Here is a 25,202-nt window from a genome sequence, read left to right as displayed (position 1 = left end):
GTTCTTAAATGCGACCGCAACCCAATTTTCCCTCGTTTCTTATGAATTGTGAGCATCAAGTTAGGGTCAATATGATCCTCGTGACAACCTTCACAACACTGAAATCCCAAGAATGCCAAAAAAAATATTTAAAAAAATTAAAAAGTTTTGGAAGCAAACAATTATTTTATGAAAGAGTACAACCTTGCCTAAGTTACAACAGTGCTACAATTCCTAACCTGATGGGGCCCGTGAAGATCCGGGGTATAACAGGTCTTCATATCATCATACCATGCTTGTCGTAAGAGGCGACTAACGGGATCGGGTAGTCAGGCTCGCTGACTTGCTGATGCACGTCATCGTACCCCAATTGCGTAGATCGATGCTCATGATGTCAATCACTGGATTGTTTGGTACAAACTCGATTACTTACGGACCGCCGTCATATAGCTGGAATCTTGCTTAGAGCGGCGATAAACACCAAACCAAACCAAACTAAAACCTAAGCTGATGGAATGGTAAAGACGTCGTATGTATGACACGAGGAGATGATATTTGATACGTGCTTATCTGAGAACAAGGCTGGCTGTGACCTGTCACCATATCTGCTGGGACGGTGTCGAGAGTGCAGGCTTTGGAATCGCCACAACAACATGAGGTGAGGCAAACATCGCATTTGTCATATATATCTGTATGCGTTCACGAATTGGCATACGTAATATTGTATAACAAAGTTTTAAGGGTTAAAGTAGTTTGGACCCGATTCACGAAGCAATCTCATCGCTACGGGTTACGATGATCGTAGTGCAGCTATTGTTTTGCGAAACGGGTCTCTGATCCCTTTTACCCCAGTAAGGACCTGATATCTCAGTCAGGATGTAGTTACCTAGTAAGAACATTGTACCACAGTAAGGACCTAGCACAACAATAACGATATTGTACTACAGTAAGGGCCTAGTACACCAGTAAGGACCAAGCATCACATTTAGGATATTGTACTACAGTAAGGGTCTTGTACACCAGTAAGGACGTAGCACAACAATAAGGATATTGTACTACAGTAAGGGCCTAGTACACCAGTAAGGACCAAGCATCACATTTAGGATATTGTACTACAGTTAGGGCCTAGTACACCAGTAAGAACTTAGCACAACAATAAGGATATTGTACTACAGTTAGGGCCTAGTACACCAGTAAGGACGTAGCACAACAATAAGGATATTGTACTACAGTTAGGGCCTAGTACACTAGTAAGGACGTAGCACAACAATAAGGATATTGTACTACAGTAAGGGCCTAGTTCACCAGTAAGGACCAAGAACCATATTTAGGATATTGTACTACAGTTAGGGCCTAGTACACCAGTAAGGACGTAGCACAACAATAAGGATATTGTACTACAGTAAGGGCCTAGTACACCAGTAAGGACCAAGCATCACATTTAGGATATTGTACTACAGTAAGGGCCTAGTACACCAGTAAGGACCAAGCATCACATTTAAGATATTGTACCACAGTAACGGTCAAGAACGAATCGAATAACATGGAGGCGGTTCGTCAGTATGGTTGAAGAGGCACAGGCCTCAATGACAAAGCAGGTTGACATCTGCGACTGTAACAGCTATACTTTAACATCAAGTCATCGAAAGGCATTAAGACTAGGTACACATAAGGAAGCGAATTTATGGATGTCAACTTCTTTATTATGAGGAACACAACGTCTTGGAGAATACACTCACTGCTTCATCAGGTGAATGAATGCCCTCTGCCTATTGTCTATTACCCATCAGTGACAATTGGCTGTCATCCATCACCGTCACCTATCAGCGCTAATTTACTATTAAGTCCTGGCTTACATTTGTTCATTGCTTATCACCTGACAGCACCAATTATCTGTTGTTTTTTCCTCTTAAGTTTGCACCTTTGTTATGATACCGCACTTATTTACCTGATGAAGGAGTAAGCATATACTCTAAAACGTTGTGTTCCTCATAATAAAGAAGTTGACATCCAAAAATTCTCTTTCTTATAACAACAGACTACGGTTAAAACGAACACGCTTATAACGAACTGACGGATATAACGAACTTACTTTTTGGTCCCGACTATTTGCTGACGTATATGCTTATAACGAACTAAAATTAGTAGTCTCTTTGAGTTCGTTATAACCGTAGTTTACTATACTTTAACATGTACAATTCCCGTAGTGTTGGTCTATCTGATCCAGGTTCAATCCATAGCTTCCACGGTATAGCTTTGCTATTGCCGACTGAGGCAACGCACATGTAAATTCACGCTGTTATCAAAGAATGAAAAATATGTAGCCAGACATTCTATTTGTTAAAATTTCCCAAGACATGCCACAAAATTGAATGGATTTCTACTACGCTACTTTCTGAGATATCACATGTCAGTGCTGTATGCGCCCGTTGCGTCGGATTAGAATGAGGGACGTTCGCGTCTAGACATCACGCGTCAAGTCTTTCCGGTGAGGGAATATCTACATCATACTTACATGTATCTGTGTGGTGGCCCATACTGAGGCGAGCCATGGGGAATGGCTGTGACGAGCCCTCCCATAAACTTTGTCTCAAAATGTCTTTCCGACACATTTTTGAACAGTTGATTGAGATGCAATTTTACTGTATAACGCACTTTCTGTATACATAGATATATGGTCCACAGAAGTGATTTGATACACAAACTCTAGGTTGCATATTGTAATTTCATAAAAGTTGTATGGGTGCCTTACAACAAGGAATTTAAATCAAGAAGCGTCAGCGTAAGTGTGTTAACGTCGTTCTGAACAATATATCGGTGAATCGCGGCGTGTCAGGTTAAGTTTGGAGATATTCCAATGTGACGCAGGTTTTGTACATATACACATGAATACAAGAAAGATGATTCCGGGACGCAATTCAGCACTGCCTAACAAACGCCGAAGGAATGAGTTTCATCGACGCCACGTGAATCTGATGACGTTAACTGGGGAACCTGGTGACGTTAAGTGGTGGAATCTGATGACGTTAAGTGGGGAACCTGATGACGTTAAGTTGGGGCGTCTGATGTCGTCGTTGTTAGCATTATAATAATAAAGAACCTGATTTAATAAAAAAAAAAATTAAGTTAAGAAAGTCAAGGAATCTTTCTTAGCATTCGTTATCCAGCGATAATAGAGGATCTTCTCTTTCACTGTAAACAATCGGAGGCACGGGTGGCCCAGTCGTCTAAGGCGCCGCGATTCACTGTGCAAAGTTGCGTCCCTTGGGCACGCCAGAAACCTATGATTGTGGGTTTCAATCCCGGTTGTCCCCGATTATGTTTCTAGGTTTGTCAGCATCATACCTCTGATCGGGGGTTTCACCAACGAAGTAAACGTCCGAGACCTGCATCACTTTGGGCTTTCCTCCCACATTCAGCTGACACACCGTGTTATAACTGGAATACTGTTAAACGCGGCGTTAAACCCAACTCACTCGCTCACTGTAAACAATCAAAAGCATCCAACTGTTTGAACTGTGAGAGACATGCTTTTCTGATTATGTTTCAGGTATATAACACTGTTCTTCTCAGCGGCCTGGGTACTTGGTGTCGTGTCTTCCCAAACCATCGCTCTGTCTTCCAGTGGTATGACGGTCCTGAAGGCTGTGTATGGGGCTTCCTGTGGCACGGGCAGAGCTCTGGCAGATGAAGAATCCCTTCTCACAGATTACGTGAAGGCTCTCTGTGACGGCAGGGACGTTTGCTCGGGCGTCGTGGACGTAGACATCTTAAACGGGGCCATCGGCAGCTGTGACGGGGACTTCCACGTGGTAGCGGTTTGTGACCACGGAGAACTTCGCTCCTATAGTCTGGATGGAGAGGCTGCGGGAGATGAGTTCACCATTGACTGCAGAAGTCGGGAAATCCCCGCGGCCCGACAACACCCGGACTGGATGGGGAACATGGGTGATGTACTGGTAAACAAGACAATCAAACAGCTCCGTCTAGCGGGGACACATCACAGCGGGACGTTCTCCTTCAATATGTTCCTGTACCACCTCGCCAAGTGTCAGAACGTCCGGGTGGGACAGCAGCTAATGGCGGGTGTGCGGTATGTGGACTACAGGCTTGGAGCAATGGAAGAGGCTTACGGAGCTCGGGTGGTACACGGGGTCTTCTACGGACAACTCGTTCTCGCGGATCTCCTTGAGATATGGGCTTTCTCTCAGCTTCATCCGAGGGAATTCTTTATAGTTGATTTCCAGCATACATCAACACTGGAAATGTCGATGCAACGGCAGCTGTCTGTCTGGCTGAACGTGTTGTTCCGGGAGACGGTCATTAACAGATGGACCATCGGTCTCACCGAACACACCATGGGAGATGTGTGGGGGTCGGGCAGGAGGGTGCTGTTCCTCCACGACAGACCCACCTCAACCCAGGTGTGGCCTCGTGGGGTGATATATGCTCGCTGGCCAAATGTGTGTACTGGGGAAACTCTGGATGAACACTCGGAGAACGAGTTGTCCCAGATCCACGTCCACCACCATCAACTGGTCATCCTTCAATGGGTCATCACGGTCCGGTTCCAGTGCCTGACGAGTCTTTACGGACGGTCCCTCGACATCCGGGAGGAAGGGATGCTGTGGCTGCAGCAGCACAACCACCCGTTCACCATTGTCCTTACAGACTTTACACTACAGCCTCTGGAGGAGGCGGGCCTCGTGGAGCAGATCATCGAGGCCAATAGACATGTGGATGCTTAGTGAACCAGGGCATTGCAGTTGATGCTGATGGAAAGAGCGAGGACAATGTATATAAGTCGGTTGGACGTTCAGTGAAAACATTTACAGCGCCCATAGGCAGCTTGGGTTGTATACTCCTCAGGGAGTTGAGAACTGAAATGCAAACGGATCCATTGGTCGGGGAACATATAAAACCGCATTTGAGCAGATACTGGTACCTGGATATCTGCGCAATATTTAAAGAAATAAAAGCCTCGTGGTCGTTGTTTATCGTACAATATAAGTTAGCTCCGCGATAAATCACAGAGAACAATAAAGAACAAAGCGTGGTTTATTTCACGCTAAAACACTGTTCTATCATGACGTCATTTCTGGAGATTCGAACATGCGCTGGCAACTTGATGACGTCGTAAATTGGACGACGTTATTCTTGAGAGGGAAGGGTTTGCTATCTTATGTATAATATAATAATAAGTACCCAGTTTATTATGTCTCTGTTCTTTTACGATATATACCCTAAAATCATTCACCGTCAGGGTCGGTCGGGTAGCCTGGTGGTTAAAGCATTTGCTCGTCACGCCGAAGATCCGGGTTCGATTCCTGACATATGTACAATATGTAAGGCCAAATTCTGGTGTCGCCCCGCCGTGATATTGCTGGAATATTGCTAAAACGGGTGTAAACCCGTACTCACTCACTCATTCACCACAATAGCTTCGGAAGTGACGTCACCTTTTTCTGTTTGGTTCGGGATGTTTAATAGAACCATAAGAGTTGACGTCATCTTCCCGAGGCAAGGGAGTTAACTGACTCTAAAAGTCCAGTTTCCACCCTTGCCGAACTAGACTGGAATTGTGGAGTCACATTTTAGCTGGACCAACGTGGTTATGCATAGTCCAATCAAAATTGCGTAACGAAATCGACATCCGGATCGTAAACTGCCGTGCAGATTTCACTCGATTGCTAGATTTACGTGAACAGATATTTTCCAAATCTTTTCATGCTTTTAATCAAGATGCTTACATGATTTTAGGCACTTCGCGCAGTAAGACACGTTTTATTACAATATAGATTTTGATTATCTATCAGATCGTATTGATCTTGTTTGAAGCAAATGCAAGTGATATGAGTGGTGGAATCGTATTGGTCAACAGGAGGAACAAAGAAGGGACATAACTCGTAATAGCCACTGGTGGCGTTACGATCAAACCCAGAAATTCCAGCCTTAACTGAAATTCCAGTTAACTCCCTTGCCTCGAAAAGATGATGATGTTTTCCTGGAACATATATTATATTGAGTATATATGAGACAGGAAGGGGTGTCTTAAGATCCCAGTTGTAATTGGTACAGTACTCAACAAGGCGAGTTCTAGCGTTAGCACTTCTTTCAATTATGAAAGGACAGTGTAAAATGATTGGTCGCCTAAATTTAGCATCATTTCAACCGGACTCCAAACGAAGGCATGAGTGCGAATGGCGAATGGGCGAATGGTATGTATCATAATAAAACGAACGTAATGCACTGGGTGATCGAGGCTGTGTGAACGAGGACATTGCAGATACTGTATTGGAATAATATGAAAATTTGATGGACATTTTAGATGTGGACATTGCATGTGGTGTAGTTTGAAACTAAGGACCGAGGACATTGCAGTTAATATGTGATGACTTATGACACATTTACACTTAGTGAACGGAGCATTGCAGTTAATATATGATGACTTATGACACATTTACACTTAGTGAACGGGGGTATTGCAGTTAATATGTGATGACTTATGACATATTTACACTTAGTGAATGGGACATTGCAGTGAATATATGTGACTGATGACATATTTACACTTAGTGATCGGGGCATTGCAGTTAATATATGATGACTTATGACATATTTACACTTAGTGAACGAGGACAGTGCATATAATATAGTAGGAAAAGTGACAGCGGACATTGCATATGATATCGTTCGATAACAATTGACATTGCAGTTAATAAAGGTGACTAAGTGACCGAGGACATTGCAGATAATATATACTTGAATAACACGTTAACGAAGACATTGACAAGATACTGGACACTTGAAGAGGACCTATGAGCCAAAGACAGTTCTCGAACAAAGATATGTTATAAACACCAAAAGAAGGATACACCTATGTTTGATGATGACTAGTAAGGAAACAAACAATAAATGGTTATTCGTTGGTTATGTGTTTGCAGGGTTTCGGCGACAGGGTTTTGATAACGTTTGTCTTTTGTTAAAATCAATTTGTCAAATGTGTACTTTCACCCTGCGGTTTAATAGTGATGAATTTAAAGTAATCCCACCCTAAATTCATCTGTCATGAAGCATAACCCATATCGACACAACCCATACAGAGTATGAAACTGGCTTTTATTTAGAGTAGGGTGTATATTTCAAATAAAGGCAAAGCTTTCAACTCTAATATTTCGCCTGTTCAAGTATCAATGATTGTACGTCTATCGCCCAATGAATGCTGAGCACCCGTTGTGCAGAGTTGGGTCCCTTGGCCATGTTTTGATCAGTGATTTCGAATACAAAAATCGCTCCGATTGTCGTTCTTGGCCTGCCAGTTCTACTTCTGTGGGAAAAGGGTAAACGTTTTCGAACTAAAGCATTTCAAATTTCAGTCAACAAAAATCCGACATGTATCCTTAAGACCAGGGCCCACTTGCACAAAACGATCTTAGCTCTAAGATGATCGTAACTCCCATACTTTAACATAGGCTTACGATAGGTGTAGCGCCAAGATCGCTTTGTGCAAGTGGGCCCAGGACCAGTATACAATATATGTCCCTGGTATATCTGCATCCCGTAAAAGACTCGTGAAGATCCAGGGTAGATTAGATTTTTAGCAACCTGTGCTTGCCATTAAAGACGACTATGCTTGTCGTAAGAGGCGACTAACGGGATCGGGTGGTCAGGCTCGCTGACTTGGTTATTGCATGGAGTCAAGGGTGAATCGATGCTCATGATGTCAATCACTTGATTGTCTGGTCCAGACTCGATTATTTACAGATCGCCGTCAAACAGCTGGGATATTGCTGAGTGCGGCGTTAAACAACAAACAAAGCTTGTCGTAAGAGGTGACTAAATCCACTGGGAGGCTTGGTGATATTATCATGCTTGCCAGACAATTCTATTTTCAAGGTTGGGAAGCGGTGGAAATCTGATGGTGCCCGAGTTGGTGAATACAGATGAAATTTCATTCAGTTCATAATATAAACCGCTGGTTTGCTGACAAAGACTCAATTATTTACAGGTTGCCGTGATAAAGTTGAAATATTGCTGACAGCAGCATTTAAAAGATTCATTTCTTTACTTACATCTGACGTTTCGTTGAGAAAACTTAACGATTTAACAGATATAATAGACTAGGATTCAGAAGCACGTGTTCGTGTGATACGAAATAAGACTGATAACCTAAATCACGGTATTGCCAGAAAGTGTACACAGCGGAATGTATCGGGCGGGTAATGATTGCTGCGGTTGCATTCAACCATTAGTGTAAGGACACCCACACCTACCTACTAATTATCCTTCCCTATCCACATGATTTGTGATAATACGTTTTTTGACACATACCATAATGAAAGACTATTGGCACCATCACTGCTAGATTTAATATTGGTGTTATTTGGCATTGGAGGACGATGGAGGTAATGAGTGCCCAGCTCATGTGATGATGTCGGAATTAGGCTACAGACCCTTGAAAGGCTATTCGTACTTAAAACTGTCATGTTGTGGGAGTTTGACATAGTACGATGAAAGGCTATTCGTACTTATATTGCACAGTTTGTGTTGTTGTGGGAGTATGGCTACAGTACGATGAAAGGCTATTTGTACTTATATTGCACAATTTGCGTTGTTGTGGGAGTATGGTTACAGTACGTTGAGTGTGGGTTTTTGTTTTACGCCGCGTTTAGCAATATTCCAGCAATATCACGGCAGGTGACACCAGAAATGGGCTTCACACATTGTACCCATGTCGGGAATCGAACCCGGGTCTTTGGCGTGACGAGCTAACGCTTTAACCACTAGGCTACCCGACCGCCCCTACAGTACGATGAAAGGCTATTCGTACCTATATTGCACAGTTTGGGATGATGTGGGAGTATGGCTACAGCTACGATGAAAGTCTATTCGTACCTATATTGCACAGTTTGTGTTGTTGTGGGAGTTTGTCATAGTACGATGAAAGGCTATTTGTACTTATATTGCACAATTTTGGGATGCTGTGGGTGTATGGCTCCAGTACGATTAAAGGCTATTCGTACTTATATTGCACAATTTGGGATGCTGTGAGAGTATGGCTCCAGTACGATAAAAGGCTATTCGTACTTATATTGCACAATGTGGGATGCTGTGGGAGTATGGCTCCAGTACGATGAAAGGCTATTCGTACTTATATTGCACAATTTGGGATGCTGTGGGAATATGGCTCCAGTACGATGAAAGGCTATTCGTACTTATATTGCACAATTTGGGATGCTGTGGGAGTATGGCTCCAGTACGATAAAAGGCTATTCGTACCTATATTGCACAGTTTATGTTGTTTTGGTAGTTTGTCATAGTACGATGAAAGGCTATTCATACTTGTGTTGCACAGTTGGTGTTGTTGTGGGAGTTTGACTAAAGTACGATGAAAGACTATTGGTATACCGGTGTTGTTGTTGGAGTGTATCTGCATACTGATAAAGAATATTGTTGCATTGTAGTATATTGCACAGTTTGTGAGTGCACAGTTGGGATTTTGTTGCAGGGTCAAAGGCTACTTGTACATACTGTTATATTGCACAATTTACATTGTTGTGGGAGTATGGCTACAGTACGATGAGTGTGAATTTTGGTTTTACGCCGCTTTTAGCAATATTCCAGCAATATCACGGCGGGGGACACCGGAAATGGGCTTCACACATTGTACCCATGTCGGAAATCGAACCCGGGTCTTTGGCGTGACGAGCTAACGCTTTAACCACTAGGCTGACCGACCGCCCCTACAGTACGATGAAAGGCTATTCGTACTTATATTACACGGTTTGGGATACTGTGGGAGTATGGCTTCAGTACGATGAAAGGCTATTCGTACTTATATTGCACAGTTTGTGTTGTTGTGGGAGTATGGCTACAGACCCATGAAAGGATGTTCGTACTTATATTGCACAGTTGGTGTTGTTGTCGGAGTATGGCTACAGGACGATGAAAGGCTATTGGTATACCGGTATTGTTGTTGGAGTGTATCTGCATACGGATAAAGGCTATTGTTATAGTGTAGTATATTGCAAAGTTTGTGAGTGCACAGTTGGGATTTTGTTGCACGGTCAAAGGCTGCTTGCACATACTGTTATATTGCACAGCTTATGATGGTGCTGTGAAAGCCTTCCAGAATCTGTATTATAGGAGTTTTGTCGACACATCATTAGTAGTAGTCGTGTTTGTCGTGGTGGTAATAGTAGTTGTTGTAGTACTAGTAATAATAGTTGTTGTTGTAGTAGTAGTGGTATTAGACATAGTAGTTGTAGTAGTGGCAGTAGTAGAAGACATGATATTATTATTACTGTTTCTTCTTCTTCTTATTATTATTAGTAGTAGTAGTTGTTGTTGTTGTTGTGTTGTTGTAGTTGTGGTGGATGTAGTAGTAGTAGTAGTAGTGGTAGTAGAAGTACTAGTAGTAGAATTAGAAGTAGTAGAAGTAGTAGTAGTGGTGGTGGTGGTGGCAGTAGTAGTCGTCGTCGTAGTAGTAGTAGTAGTAGTGGTAGTAGAAGTACCAGTAGTAGAATTAGAAGTAGTAGAAGTAGTAGTAGTAGTGTTGGTGGTGTGGTAGTAGTAGTAGTAGAAGAAGTAGTGGTAGTAGATGTACTAGTAGTAGATGTAGAAGTAGTAGAAGTAGTAGTAATAGTGTTGGTGGTGTGGTAGTAGTAGTAGTAGTAGTAGTAATAGTAGTAGTAGTAGTAATAGTAGTAGTAGTAGTAGTTGTAGTAGTAGTAGTAGTAGTAGTAGTAATAATGGTAGAAGAAGTAGAAATAGTAGGAGTTGTAGGTGGAGGAGTTTTAGTCATAGTATATGAGTGCATGGTCACCATCTTGTACTGAATACTGTAGTTGTCCACGGTACTGTAGTACCGCGTGTACACCACTAGCAGGAAACACGGAATCGAACAGACATGTTTATGTTTCCCATATCTTCATCACCTTGTGATTGTGACTGATACAAGTATCATTAGACCTGTCTACATCGCAGCCCGGGGACAGGTGTCGGTGGTGATGAGATTACAGAGGTTGATTGGTCTAGGAGAGGGGCAACAAAGTGACGCTGACGTCGGTAAAGGTACACAGGTATGAAACTCGAAAATATTTGTTTGATAGATGAAAATGTGACTCGGGTGAGAGGATGGTGATGAGGAGTGGAGAGATAGGATGGGTTAGAAAGGTGAGATGGGTTTGAGGAGTTGGGTGGAAGATAGTGATGGTTGAGAGGGGTTGAATGGGTTTGAGTGAGTGAGTGAGTATGGTTTTACGCCGCTTTTAGCAATATTTCAGCAATATCACGACGGGGGACACAAGAAATGGGCTTCTCACATTGTACCCATTTCGGGAATCGAACCCGGGTCTTCAGCGTGACGAGCGAACACTGTAACCACTAGGCTACCCGACCTGAGTGGAGAGGGGTTGGATGGGTTTGAGGAGTTGGGTGGAAGGTAGTGATGGTGGAGAGGGGTTGGATGGGTTTGAGGAGTTGGGTGGAAGGTAGTGATGGTGGAGAGGGGTTGAATGGGTTTGAGGAGTTGGATGGAAGTGAGTGGTGGTGGCGCGAGGTTGGCTGGGTTTGAGGAGTTTGGCGGAAGATAGTGATGGTGGAGAGGGGCTGGGTGGGTTTGAGAAGCTTGGAGGAAGGTAGGAGGGGTAAGGTTGAGGGGCAGTGGAGTCATAAGGTGGGATGGGTGGTTGGAGATGGAGGGAGCGTTACACTGGGGTGGCACAGAGAGAAGGGTTGTTGGGATGTGTGTCTCATTTTATGGAGATCGGAGTCATATGAATGTATGAAAATATATTCTGTTTTGAACCAGTGTATAATGCATGATGTATTAGACCTTAACTCTCTTATACATCACTTCCCCGGCCCGAGGTTTCATTCCGTGACTCACATGTCACATGAAACACAGACTAAACTCTGGACTTTACCGTCCTCATTATAGGGACACTATGACACACGACTCCACACTAAGTAATGAAACGGCAATCGATCATTATTATGATTAATTTCCTAATTTCGACTCCTGATTGATATGTTCATGCGGAGACATACCTCTCAATCGTTTCCTCTGTCGATGTTATCTTGATCGATTCCTCATATTAAAGCCGGCGAAATCCAAGGCTTGTCGTAAACCTAACCACACCGCTTGCCATCGTACGTGATCAGAGTTCAAATATTGGTAAGCCGAGGCTTTAAACCATCATGTTTCGGATAGGTATGGTCTTGAAACTTCAAAGTAATTGATGTGTCGCATTAAGACCATTGCTAGAATGTCAAGGATCTATCCCTGCGGATATGTCTGATTCGGTATTTTCACTGGTAAAGGTTCGTACTTTTGGAAGCTCCAATCTGCCATGGTATAGCATGTATGGAGCATGTATCGATGAAATATCATCTCTGATATTGAAAGATCATCTCTGATAGTGAACGCTCAACTCTGATATTGAAAAGATCAACTCTGATATTGAAAGGATCAACTCTGATATTGAAAAATCAACTCTGATAATGAAAGGATCAACTCTGATATTGAAAGGATTAACTCTGATATTGAAAGATCATCTTTGATAGTGAAAGATCACCTCTGATATTAAAAGGATCAACTCTGATATTGAAAGGATCAACTCTGATATTGAAAGATCAACTCTGATAATGAAAGATCATCTCTGATATTGAAAGATCAACTCTGATATTGAAAGATCAACTCTGATAGTGAAAGATCAACTCTGATAATGAAAGATCATCTCTGATATTGAAAGATCAACTCTGATGTTGAAAGATCAACTCTGATAGTGAAAGATCAACTCTGATAGTGAAAGATCAACTCTGACAGTGAAAAAGAAACTTCATGTTGTGTTTTTTCTTTATATCAACCATCCAAAAATATTCAGTTCTGCTCGGATCTGACAGCGGAATACATCCCTACTATGAGGCGCCGTGTAGTTGTATCTGTTGTTGATAATTACACGTGTCAGTCATTCACAGAAACGTCAGTAGTATTTTCACTGGCTTTATTTCCTGACATCACACTCACTGCCCATACAAACATCAGTTCAACACTAGTAAGACCAGATCAGATCAGAATACATAACACATTTATATTTGGATCAACATTAAAGAGAGCTTCAGTTGTACACTCATATATAACACAGAACACATGCACCCGAGCTGCACAACATCAACATATATATATGTATGTATTTCGAAGCAAATTAAGTAACATCAAGTTCGTTGTCTCTACCAGTCTGGGAACAGTGTCTACCCTATATCACAATCAAAAGTGTAATATATAATTACAATAAAACCTCATAACCTCGAAATCTGTAGTTAATGCGAATGTTATACAAGAAGACTGTGACGGTAAGCAAGTGACATATCGAGTTATATGAGTTCGAGGTGAAGAGGTTTCATATAGACCCTCTTTACTTAACTCTCAAAAACATACTGGTGACGAATATTTTGTTACCCGCAGGTCCTGCTGACGACCCCAATCAGCAGGAGCTGCAGAAACCTCTGTCCATATAGTAAGGCCATGATAAATTAAGTATTAGATTTTCATCCCAGCCCGCCTCACTACCATACATCCACCTCGCATCACTGTGTGTTACCTCCTTCTTTACCTGATGACATAATACATTGTCCTGCTAAACATTTTTCTTGTGAATCACATCCAATGAAGCTAATCTACACATTTGTCCTGAATAGTATTCCTAGACATTGATATAAAGTGTAATATAAAAAATAAAAGGCCTCTCGACTAGCATTTTGATTATTTTATGAACATCGAGTAACAAATTAATTGTGGTCTAAATACTAGAACTTCACTTATATATGTTGCTTCTCTGTGCAGTAGAATTAATCAACCACATAACATTTTCATCACGATCATTGTTCAACAGTAAAACATTAGTTGTGGAAACACATTACAGAAAAAAACGGCGTCTGACAAACTTGTCTAAGTCTCCTTTCACATGCTGACGTTTACTCATGGGTTATTTGTGCATATGGGGTTTGAGTGCATATTTACTTTCTGATCGGGCGACGTTGCGATTATGTCATGGGTGGAATCTGACGACTACATACAGGTTATCTCTCGACTCGAAGATAGCTTTTCATCATAAGTCATCGTGAACAGAAGAGGCAGAGATATTTTCCAGTCTCCTTGTGCACAGGTCTTGTTCTTGGACAAGCCCAGGAAAATAGAATTTGGATGAGGAAACGATCCCATGATTGGTAGACTAGGGGAAACCTTTGACGACGATAATTCGGTTCCAAATGTCCGTACGATGAATGAAACTTCTATATTCAATGTGAAGAATCTCTTCCTATTTTGTCCCATCAACGTAAACATTCACCCTGCTTACATTTATGAATTTATTTGTGAGCAAAATTTTTAAAATATAATTTTTCATTATTTCCCAGGAGTATCTATCCACACATATGGTTCACATGACAATTATTTCAATCCTATGTACATTCACGTAAATAGAACCATGAGTAAAAGTCCACATGTGAAGGGGATTGATGACAGTGCCAGTAGTATTGGAGGAACTGAAGGAATAAGACCGTCATAGAGTCACACATCTGCGTCAATTACACATCAATAACCAGTACGATATGCTTTGACCCAACTCGTCCACATTTGTACATAGTGTAGGACAACAGGTAGACGAACGGCTAGCACAACATGCATAGGTCATGATGGGTGGATGTCATTCAGGCACCGTCACACCACCTCCATTCAAGGTATTTTCAGTTACAATATTCAACGCTTGTATAACACTGTCACCATAGAGAATCATCAACAAAACTTGCTCTTGAACCTTGTACAGCTCCATTGCAACACTGAGTTCATAATCCATTAGGTATCATTTTGTAGCATTGCAACACCAAAATATATTCGTATCTAGTAATGACACTACTGCAACGTTGTTCATAGTAACTAATAACGGAATACGACAGCCTTTTCACAAAAGCCATGAGTGTTAACACATCATCATGTTAGCAGCAATGTCAATAAATTTTATCACATCACTTTGTCCCCACTGCAAAATTGTCCGTTAGTTGTAGCTCATCACTTGTGAGCAGTACAACATAGTCCATTAGTATTAGCACATCATTTGTGATTAGGGCAACATTGTCCATTAGTTGTAGCACATCACTTATGAGCAGTGCATCATTTTCCATTGGTTTTAGCACATCATCTGTGAGCACTGCAACATTGTCCATTAGTTTTAGCACATCACATTGTGAACATTGCAACATTATCCATAACTTTTAGCACATCACCTTGTGAGGACTGCAACATTGTCCATAAGTGTTAGCACATCACCTTGTGAGCACTGCAACGTTGTCCATAAGTGTTAGCACATCACCTTGTGAGGACTGCAACATTGTCCATAAGTTTTAGCACATCACCTTGTGAGGACTGCAACATTGTCCATAAGTGTTAGCACATCACATTGTGAGGACTGCAACATTGTCCATAAGTTTTAGCACACCACCTTGTGAGGACTGCAACATTGTCCATAAGTGTTAGCACATCCCCTTGTGAGGACTGCAACATTGTCCATAAGTTTTAGCACATCACCTTGTGAGGACTGCAACATTGTCCATAAGTGTTAGCACATCACCTGGTGAGCACTGCAACAATGTCCATAAGTTTTAGCACATCACCTGGTGAGCACTGGAACATTGTCGATACATTTTAGTATGAATTAGCACACGACTTCCTCAGCAGCAATGTCCATAAATATAAGCACATCACCTTGTGAGCACCGCAACATTGTCCATATGTTTTAACACATCGTCATGTCAGTACTGCGGCAATGTCCGTCAGCGTTCTCATGTGAGCCTGTGAGCACTGCAACAATTCCAGTTGTCCGTCGAATATCATTAAGGCAGCAAGGCGACCACTCTTAGTTACTCAGCATGGGAGTACTACAACATATTCCATATACAGTAGTTCATCGCCATCATGGACTCATGATCATTGAGTATTATTGAGACTTCTGTGACTACGGTACGACTTGTCGAACCTTCTGAGACCTCTGTGACTACGGTACGACTTGTCGAGAGTTGTTAGGCTTCTGTGATCTCGGTACGTCTTATTGAGCTTTATGAGACCTCTGTGACTACGGTCGACTTGGCGAGTCCTATGAGGTTTCTGTTATCATGTTACGACTTACGAGCCTTACTTGGCTTCTGTGACTACGGTACGACTTGTCGAGTGTTATTAGGCTTCTGTGACCTTGGTACGTCTTATTGAGCTTTGTGAGACTTCTGTGACTACGGTACGACTTGTCGAGAATTGTTCGGCTTCTGTGACCTTGGTACGTCTTATTGAGCTTTATGAGACTTCTGTGACTACGGTACGACTTGTCGAGAGTTGTTAGGCTTCTGTGACTACGGTACGACTTGTCGAGAGTTGTTAGGCTTCTGTGACTACGGTTAACTTGTCGAGAGTTGTTAGGCTGCTGTGACCTCGGTACGTCTTAGTGAGCTTGATGAGACTTCTGTGACTACGGTACGACTTGTCGAGCCTTCTGAGACCACTGTGACTACGGTCGACTTGGCGAGTCCTATGAGGTTTCTGTTATCATGTTACGACTTACGAGCCTTACTTGGCTTCTATGACTACGGTACGACTTGTCGAGTGTTATTAGGCTTCTGTGACCACGGTACTACTTGTCGAGTCGTATTTGGCGTCTGTTATTACGGTGCGACATGTCGAGTGTTATTAGGCTTCTGTATCTATGATAGGACTTGTCTCGTGGTATTAGTGTTTTGTAACTATGCTACGACTTGTCGAGTGTTATCAGGCTTCTGTGACTACGGTACGACTTGTCGAGTTTTATCAGGCTTCTGTGACTACGGTACGACTTGTCGAGTGTTATTATACTTCTGTGACTATGGTACGACTTGTCAAGTGCAATTAGGGTACTGTGACTACGGTATGACATGTAGTGTGTTATCAGCCTCCTATTATTAATGTGGTAAACGTGTCGAGTCTTTTTTGGCTTCTGCGACTACTGTACGACTTGAGTGTTATTAGGCTTCACTGACTGCGGTACGACTTGTCGAGTGTTATTATGCTTCTGTGACCACGGTACGACTTCTGCTTACATCATAGGAGTCGGAGTCCTTCCCGATGTATCGACGTCCACTGCAAGAAGTAAACCAAAATTCAGGAAATGTAAGCTTGACAATTAAAGAAGGTGCAGGTACGATTCTGCCCTATATTTGTATCGGATTTCAAGACCGTCAGGCAATGGTATTTTTCTAGATCTTAAGAATCATCCTTGCAGTACCATCACAGAAGAAACATAGGAGGTTGTACTCTGAACGGTAAATGATATAAACTCATATTGATCAGATTATCCACCTCCACATCCAAGTCCAATCCACATGCACATCAAAGTCCACATCCACACTCACATCCATGTCCACATCCATGTTCACACCCAAATCCACATCCACATTCACATCCACATCCACATCCAAGTCCACCTCCACATCCATATCCATGTCCACATCCAACTCCACATCCACATTCACATTCACATCCACATCAATGTCCACATCCATGTTCACATCCATGTCCACATCCATCTCCACATCCACATCCAAGTCCACATCCAAGTCCATGTCCACATCCACATCCACATTCACATTCACATCCACATCCACATCCATGTCCACCTTCACATCTACATCCACATCCACATCCACATCCACATTCACATCCACATTCACATTCATATTCACATCCACATCCACATCCACATCCACATCCACATCTACATCCAAATCATTGTAGGGGATGTTATCAGATGGTGATGATATATCATTGAACGATACTGAAATGGGTTTGCAACAAGAAAGTTAGGATAGAAACGCTAATTCAGATCGAATTTACTGTCCTCGCATATAATGTCACCAACTGCAGAAAAGTTGAGTTTTAACTTGACAAAGGCAAGTTAACGTTATACGTACCCTTTAGTTGTGGAAAGGGGCTCCAGTTCATCTGTAACAGAGACAAAGACCCAATGAATCGTACAACATGGCAATACAACATTACTATAAACTCGTTAACAAATCAGTTTGAATGTGTTTTTTGACATAATTGTGACCAAAAACGTATCTCCGTGACATTTTAAGAAATTAAAAGACGATAGGATTGCTATTTCTAAATCAGTACGTGCCAGAGTTGTGGCAGAGATTAATGTCGCCCATCGCTCTATGTCTCGTCGTGAAGCTCATTATTAAACACACACAAGCAGAATAAATGTCTTACGGTCCGTGTCAGGACAATATTTCATCGATCTTCCACTGTCTTATAAAAGAACACAAGGTAAAACTATCTCTCTAGCCTTTGCATCTGTCTTGACACATCGATTGACAGTCATTAGGGTCCCTCTCATAAGGTAATTGCTCAATGAGAGAAAATAAAGGCCATGCTTCAATCTTTCTCATCTTGTCTCCTACAGCTTGAGGAGGTGTAAAACACAGGCACTGGAGACAATCTAGGCGTTGCTGGGATTGCAGATTGCGACGTCGGTGACGCTGACAGTGTACTTACGGTTGTTGTATCTGCGCATGTCCTTGCCATCACAAGGGAGGTAGATACAGGCACACACTGATTTGAACTCCTTCCGGAACTTGCCTTTCATAAAAGATAACAAAAAAATCAGTAAACGATATTGAGCGTTTGCTGGAGGGTTTGGTCACAGATACACCCACACATGGACGATTGTGAATGTTCGATGTGCCTGAATATGTTATTGACATGTGGCATAAATGGGCCATGTATTTGTTTCGGATTTAGACGTGCCGTAACGTCATTTTTCTGAATCTTCAGAATCATCATGACAGTAACATCACAGAAGAAACATGTCAGGTTGTACTCGAAAAGGTAAATAATGTATCCTCATATTGATCAGACTAGCCACATCAGAACGGGACAGCCATTGGAAGAGATGGTGGTGACAGATGATAGATGGATATTGAACTGAGCTTGCAACAAGAAAGTTAAGATATTAACGCTAATTCAGGTCTAATTGACTTCCCTTGCAAAGATGAAACTACAGAAGAGATGAATTATAACTTGACACAGTTGGCGTTCCAAGTACCCAACGACCTACGTCTAATTACGAATGATCTGTCTTGAGTTATATATATTGTACGTCCCAAGTGATGACCAGGGTCTTATTTCTCGAGGGACAGTGATATGTTCGTTGTATGATTCAGCCTCTTGATGTCAGTAGCCAGCTTGAATAAACAACAACATTAATGTGGCTGATTTGACCCCATTATCTTTCTGTATGAAATATGCCCAGGCTTACCGCTCATGAAGTTATAGATAATTGGGTTGATGGAGCTGTTGAAGTAGACGAGCCAGTGAGCTGAGAGTGTGCAGATAGACACTGAATGAGGATGGATCATTGCAATCAACGAACTGTCGGTCAATCTGAAGGAGATCAAACATCATTCAATGAAAACCAATCTTTGAAAAATGATAGTGTGTTCCCTACAGTATCAAACATACAAAGGGCATCTTAAAAGAAATTTTGCAGTTAACCATAAACAGATTCCAGTCAAATTCTGCAACAAATTTATTTTTCAGGAAATATTCCACTGATCCATTGCATAGAAATAAGTACCGCAGTGAAGATTGTGTCTGGAATTAGGCGAGTCTCTCAAAAGGAAATATTTTTTAAATCACATTAGATGTAAAAAGCTTCGATATACTGTTAAAAGGATGTTCAGTTAAAAAAAAACAGTTTCATAAGCTGACCACAAAAGACAAAGAACCAACTGTTAAGTCTTACTTTGAAGTCCCTGAAAATATTTACACTTCAACCTTGATCATATATAAAAACGACCGTTAACTAACAAAATCAAATTCTGAATCTGCTTTAAAACGTGTACGAAATATAAACTTCCCTTCACTTTTAAAAGCACACATTCATATGAAAACAAAGTTAACACCTATCCTTTAAACTCCCTAACTCCCGCTATGAAAGAAGGGGAATGATCAACTAGACTCATACCATGCATCCACGAAGGTAATAAACCAAAGAATTACATAACAATAATTGAGACAATTATTAAATGTTTCCTCTAAGTTAGCTTCTGTTAAAATAGCCCACCGCATTAAGATACTATCAGCATAAAGCAAGAGATTCATAATTCATGTGAACAACGAGGTATTAATATCTTGTAGATACATGAGAAAATTAACAACAGTGATATGTGACGTAATGAGTAATACATAGACTTTTACACGTGTATATGGGGAGGAAACACAATCCTACCTTAGCAAGCTCCACGTGTATATGGGCAGGAAGCATAGACCTACCTCATCACGTGTATGTGGGGAGGAAACACAAACCTACCTCATCAAGTTCCACGTGCACATGGGCAGGAAACATAGACCTACCTCACCACGTGTATAAAGGGAGGAAACACAAACCTACCTCATCAAGTACCACGTGTACAAGGGCAGGAAACGGACCTGTCCATCAAGTCCCACGTGAACATGGTGACGACACACAGACCTACCTCATCAACCCCACGAGCATTTCGGGAGGAAACAGACCTACCGTAGCAAGTTCCACGTGAACATGGAGCGGAAACAGACCTACCTCATCAAGTTCCATGAGTATATCGGGACGACACACGGACCTACCTCATCAAGTCCCACGTGTACATGGGGAGGAAACACAGACCTACCTCATCAAGTTCCACGTGTACATGGGGAGGATTTACATACCTACCTCATCAAGTTCCACGTGTACATGGGGAGGAAACACAGACCAACCTCATCGAGTTCCACGTGTACATGGGGAGGAAACACAGACCTACCTCATCAAGTTCCACGTGTACATGGGGAGGATTTACATACCTACCTCATCAAGTTCCACGTGTACATGGGGAGGAAACACAGACCAACCTCATCGAGTTCCACGTGTACATGGGGAGGAAACACAGACCTACCTCATCAAGTTCCACGTGTACATGGGGAGGAAACACAGACCTACCTCATCAAGTTCCACGTATACATGGGGAGGAAACACAGACCTACCTCATCAAGTTCCACGTGTACATGGGGAGGAAACACAGACCTACCTCATCAAGTTCCACGTGTACATGGGGAGGATTTACATACCTACCTCATCAAGTTCCACGTGTACATGGGGAGGAAACACAGACCTACCTCATCAAGTTCCACGTGTACATGGGGAGGAAACACAGACCTACCTTATCAAGTTCCACGTGTACATGGGGAGGAAACACAGACCTACCTCATCAAGTTCCACGTGTACATGGGGAGGAAACACAGACCCACCTCATCAAGTTCCACGTGTACATGGGGAGGAAACACAGACCTACCTCATCAAGTTCCACGTGTACATGGGGAGGAAACACAGACCCACCTCATCAAGTTCCACGTGTACATGGGGAGGAAACACATAATGAACACCAGCACCACCACAATCAACATCCGGGCAGCTCGTCTACGGGCTTGTAGTTGCGCTGTCACAGCTGACTGTTCCCCCTCTGAAACAAGACGGCAAAAATAAATATCACTGAAAGACGCAATTGATAGTAAAATGGTCCACAGTCGAATCTTTGTGACATCGCGAAATGTTACGCAAAATTAAACGTTGCATTAAATGTAAGGTTTGGTTGGTTGGTTATTTAACACCGCGCATAACATAAGCTCGATGGTGACGCTGGCAGTATTTTACTGATGATGCATATGATTTGGTTTGTTGTTTAACGCCGCACTCAGCAATATTCCAGCTATATGACGGCGGTCTGTAAATAATCGAGTCTGGGTCAGACAATCCAGTGATTAATATCATGAGCATCGATCCAAGCAATTGGGATCGATTACATGCATCAACCAAGTCAGCGATTCTGACCACCCGATCCCGTCAGTAGCCTCTTACTACAAGCATAGTCGCCTTTTACGGCAAGCATTGGCTGCTGAAGACCTATACTACCCCGGATCTTCACGGGTCATTGCATGTGATCTACATAAAAAATACGTATTTGGCTAAGAATATGTTGAAATTAGCTTGTCAGTTATCTGTTATGAATTACAATACTATGTTAACTAAGCTTGAGGAGACGCAATTTATGGATAACAACTTCTTTATTTACTGTAAAGGCGACCTTGAGTCAAGCAAGGCTGACATCAGTATAAGGATCTATACCGAAACGCTATCATTACAGGAAATAAAGAAGTTGTTATCCAATAAGTGTGTCTACTTTGTCATCCGCCAACCTCTAAGTAATGCCTATCAAACAATTCAACTTGATAAGCAAAGATAACGAGTGGGGTGTACAAAGGATATTATGCGAATGTCCGTGTCGTTTCTAGTGCAGAACTTATTGCAGTAAAGACGTCGAATGGCTCAATTATTTTTTAGACGAAGAATGGAAGTGTGTGATGGCGTCATGAACTAATTACCCATTCGCTGACATCTGATATGCGCTAACAATAAAGTGCAAACTGGTTTGGTATTTGAAAAAATAACATAAATATTATGACTGTAAAACACTGTAGGTTTCGCTTATATTTAAAGTACAATGTTCTGATCAGCAAAGTCGTTTGACCATTGTAAATGTAGAAGTAAAAGTACAGTGCCTTCTAAGAAAAAGCTTTCATCGCCTAGTTTTTCAGCCATGTCAGCCCTCAGTATCCTATCGTTATATCTTGTCTTTGTGCATTTTTCTCTCTGATCTGACACAAAATCCTCAACATCATCTCCAACCTCCACAAACCTCGGAGACATAACTTTACTTTGCAGCTCTGATTTCTCAAACTCATAAAAATGTTATATCCTAAAATATCACAAATAACTGACTTTCCTCGTACGCATGAATCTTTGTCAGGGGAAATTCGATTTAATGTTTCGGGAAGTACTTGCATACGTTGGCGATGGACCTGTTTCACACCATCACTTGTCTGACTGTACACTGTATACGTTGAATGTCGGGAGATGCTGAGTGACACTTTTAACCATATCAATTGTGTTTCTTGCATATGCAGAGATTAAAATTACCGTGTATCTTATCTCTTAAACTAAGCCGGAAAGAGCAATCAGCTGTCCACATATTTTCTCCCACAACTACCGGTGATTTAGGTTAAAAAGTCCGATTATATATCGTAAAGTTTTTTTGGGCAATGATTGGAAGAAATTGTAACTGAAACCATATTTTACCAGGAATAATATTATATGCATTCCAATATCGTGTAATTTTAGTTGCAACTTTCACTATACATATAATAATATAATGATGATGATGATGATGATGATAAAAATAATAATAATGATAATGATAATAATAACTGTAGTACTTTGGTACAGGTGATTACTGGATGTATTTTACGTATGGAACAGTTTCAACAGTCACCGTTGAGACCTCCAACGCTCTTGCTATTTCGATCGAGAAAAACATCATGTCGATGATTAATAGTAAAACTACAACAAAAACGACTTTTAACGAGTCCATTTTTTTTTAATGATATATGTATCCATTCTCTGTCAACTAAGGTTAGTTTCAAGGCATCAATAGCAGTAATTTGATCGTGGTTGCTGTGAATAACGTAGAGTTGGTGCTATCTCTCTGTCAGTTCACACACGATTTCGATAAATTTAATGCAAACAATATTGAAAGAAATACGGAACAACCTAGGATAGCAGAAATACAAAACTTCAATAAAAACAACTATCTATTCCACTTCACGCTATATTGAGCAGTATAACTGAAACGCGTACGGGAATTACGTAATGGCTATCGTTCTTTTACGGACGAACTCTTCTCCGCGCTCTTTGTCGTTTGATTAGATTAAGGTTCGATTAAATACATGGCGGTTAAACCCCACGGAGGTAATATTTCCCTCTAAAATTCTACTGGGATTGGGTGTAAATCGCATTCATTTAGCTTCAGCAGTCGCATTAATTTAGGGACGCATTAATGTCAATTTTTTTAAATATAAATGTCATGGTAATATAGAGTGCTTTCAAAACTATACATATACGAGGGTTGACCGATAACCTATGAGCATAAGCAGGGGTTTGTGATCTCTGGAAAATAGACAAACATGCAGTGATCAAGTATTTGCAGGCAAAGGGTATTAACATTAAAAGCCATCAAGTAAGGATAAGAATTAATGGATGAACAACTTCTTTATTACAATTAAGAGCGACGTTTCGGTGTAGGTTCTAACACCGTTATCAAGCAAGTGGTATAACCTACTCCGAAACGTCGCTCTTAATTGTAATAAAGAAGTTGTTCATCCATAAATTCTTATCCTTACTAAGTACTCCAACTTCTAAATGCCCATCAAAGAAATTAAAAGCCATCCTTGAAGAAATGATAACACTAAGGAAGAATGTTCCTTCCTATGCCGCTGTAAAGAGGTGGGCAGAATTAAGTCTGGCATGGAAGGACTGTGACGTCAACAACATCAAAATGATCTAGAGAATCCATGATACAGTGGTGACCGCCCGACAAATGAATGGGCGACATATTGCTAGTTAAGTGTGCATTTCCCAGGAGAGAGTACATTCCATCATCACAGAAACTTTGACAATGGCAGAAATGATCAGCTGGTTGGGTTCCAAAGCGTCTCATAAAAAGCACCAGGCACAACATGCCTCTTGATAATCTAGCTCTGTCTGAAACTGATCTTGACAGGCTCTTGCAAAGATTTGTTACTGTTGATAAGCAATTGGGCTCACCACTCCCAAACAACAATCAAGACAGTTGAAGCATTTGACATCATCACCACCAAAAATGGCAAAGACTGTTCCATCAGCTGGAAAGGTTATGGCCTCCATGTTCTGGGATACAGAGAGTGTCATCATCGTGGACTATCTTCTTGATAAGAAAGTAGGCTTACCACTACCAAACAACAATCAAGACAGTGGAAGCATTTGACATCACCACTACCAAAAATGGCAAAGACTGTTCCATCAGCTGGAAAGGTTATGGCCTCCATGTTCTGGGATACAGAGAGTGTCATCATCGTGGACTATCTTCTTGATAAGAAAGTAGGCTTACCACTACCAAACAACAATCAAGACAGTGGAAGCATTTGACATTACCACCACCAAAAGTGGCAAAGACTGTTCTACGGCTGGAAAGGTTATGGCCTCCATGTTCTGGTATACCGAGAGTGTCATCATCGTGGACTATCTTCCAAAAGG

General features: G+C 41.6%; 2 protein-coding genes across 2 annotated transcripts in view; one reads left to right on the top strand and one right to left on the bottom strand.

The window, feature by feature from the left end:
* The first annotated feature begins 577 nt into the window (after window positions 1-577).
* LOC139478907 (uncharacterized) lies at window positions 578-5,056 on the top strand. The gene is made up of 2 exons (XM_071261588.1): window positions 578-637; window positions 3,530-5,056. The coding sequence occupies exons 1-2, from the start codon at window positions 633-635 to the stop codon at window positions 4,725-4,727; spliced, it is 1,203 nt and encodes a 400-aa protein (XP_071117689.1). The 5' UTR covers window positions 578-632; the 3' UTR covers window positions 4,728-5,056.
* A 10,657-nt stretch (window positions 5,057-15,713) lies between these two features.
* Window positions 15,714-25,202, bottom strand: part of LOC139480023 (orexin receptor type 2-like) — a 57,836-nt gene continuing 48,347 nt past the window's right edge. Inside the window, exons 3-7 of the mRNA XM_071262998.1 lie at window positions 21,414-21,537; window positions 19,320-19,444; window positions 18,557-18,640; window positions 17,971-18,001; window positions 15,714-17,140 (exon numbers count right to left, since the gene is read on the bottom strand). Coding sequence (XP_071119099.1) covers window positions 17,065-17,140; window positions 17,971-18,001; window positions 18,557-18,640; window positions 19,320-19,444; window positions 21,414-21,537 — 440 coding nt within the window. The 3' untranslated portion in view covers window positions 15,714-17,064. The remainder of the gene's footprint in view (window positions 17,141-17,970; window positions 18,002-18,556; window positions 18,641-19,319; window positions 19,445-21,413; window positions 21,538-25,202) is intronic.

The sequence above is a fragment of the Haliotis cracherodii genome, unplaced genomic scaffold (genome assembly GCF_022045235.1).
Source record: "Haliotis cracherodii isolate W230 unplaced genomic scaffold, xgHalCrac1.p SCAF_4, whole genome shotgun sequence".
NCBI classification, from domain to species: Eukaryota; Metazoa; Mollusca; class Gastropoda; order Lepetellida; family Haliotidae; genus Haliotis; species Haliotis cracherodii.
The sequence above is the reverse complement of the archived record's forward strand: the minus strand, read 5'-3'. Positions and strand labels throughout refer to the sequence as shown.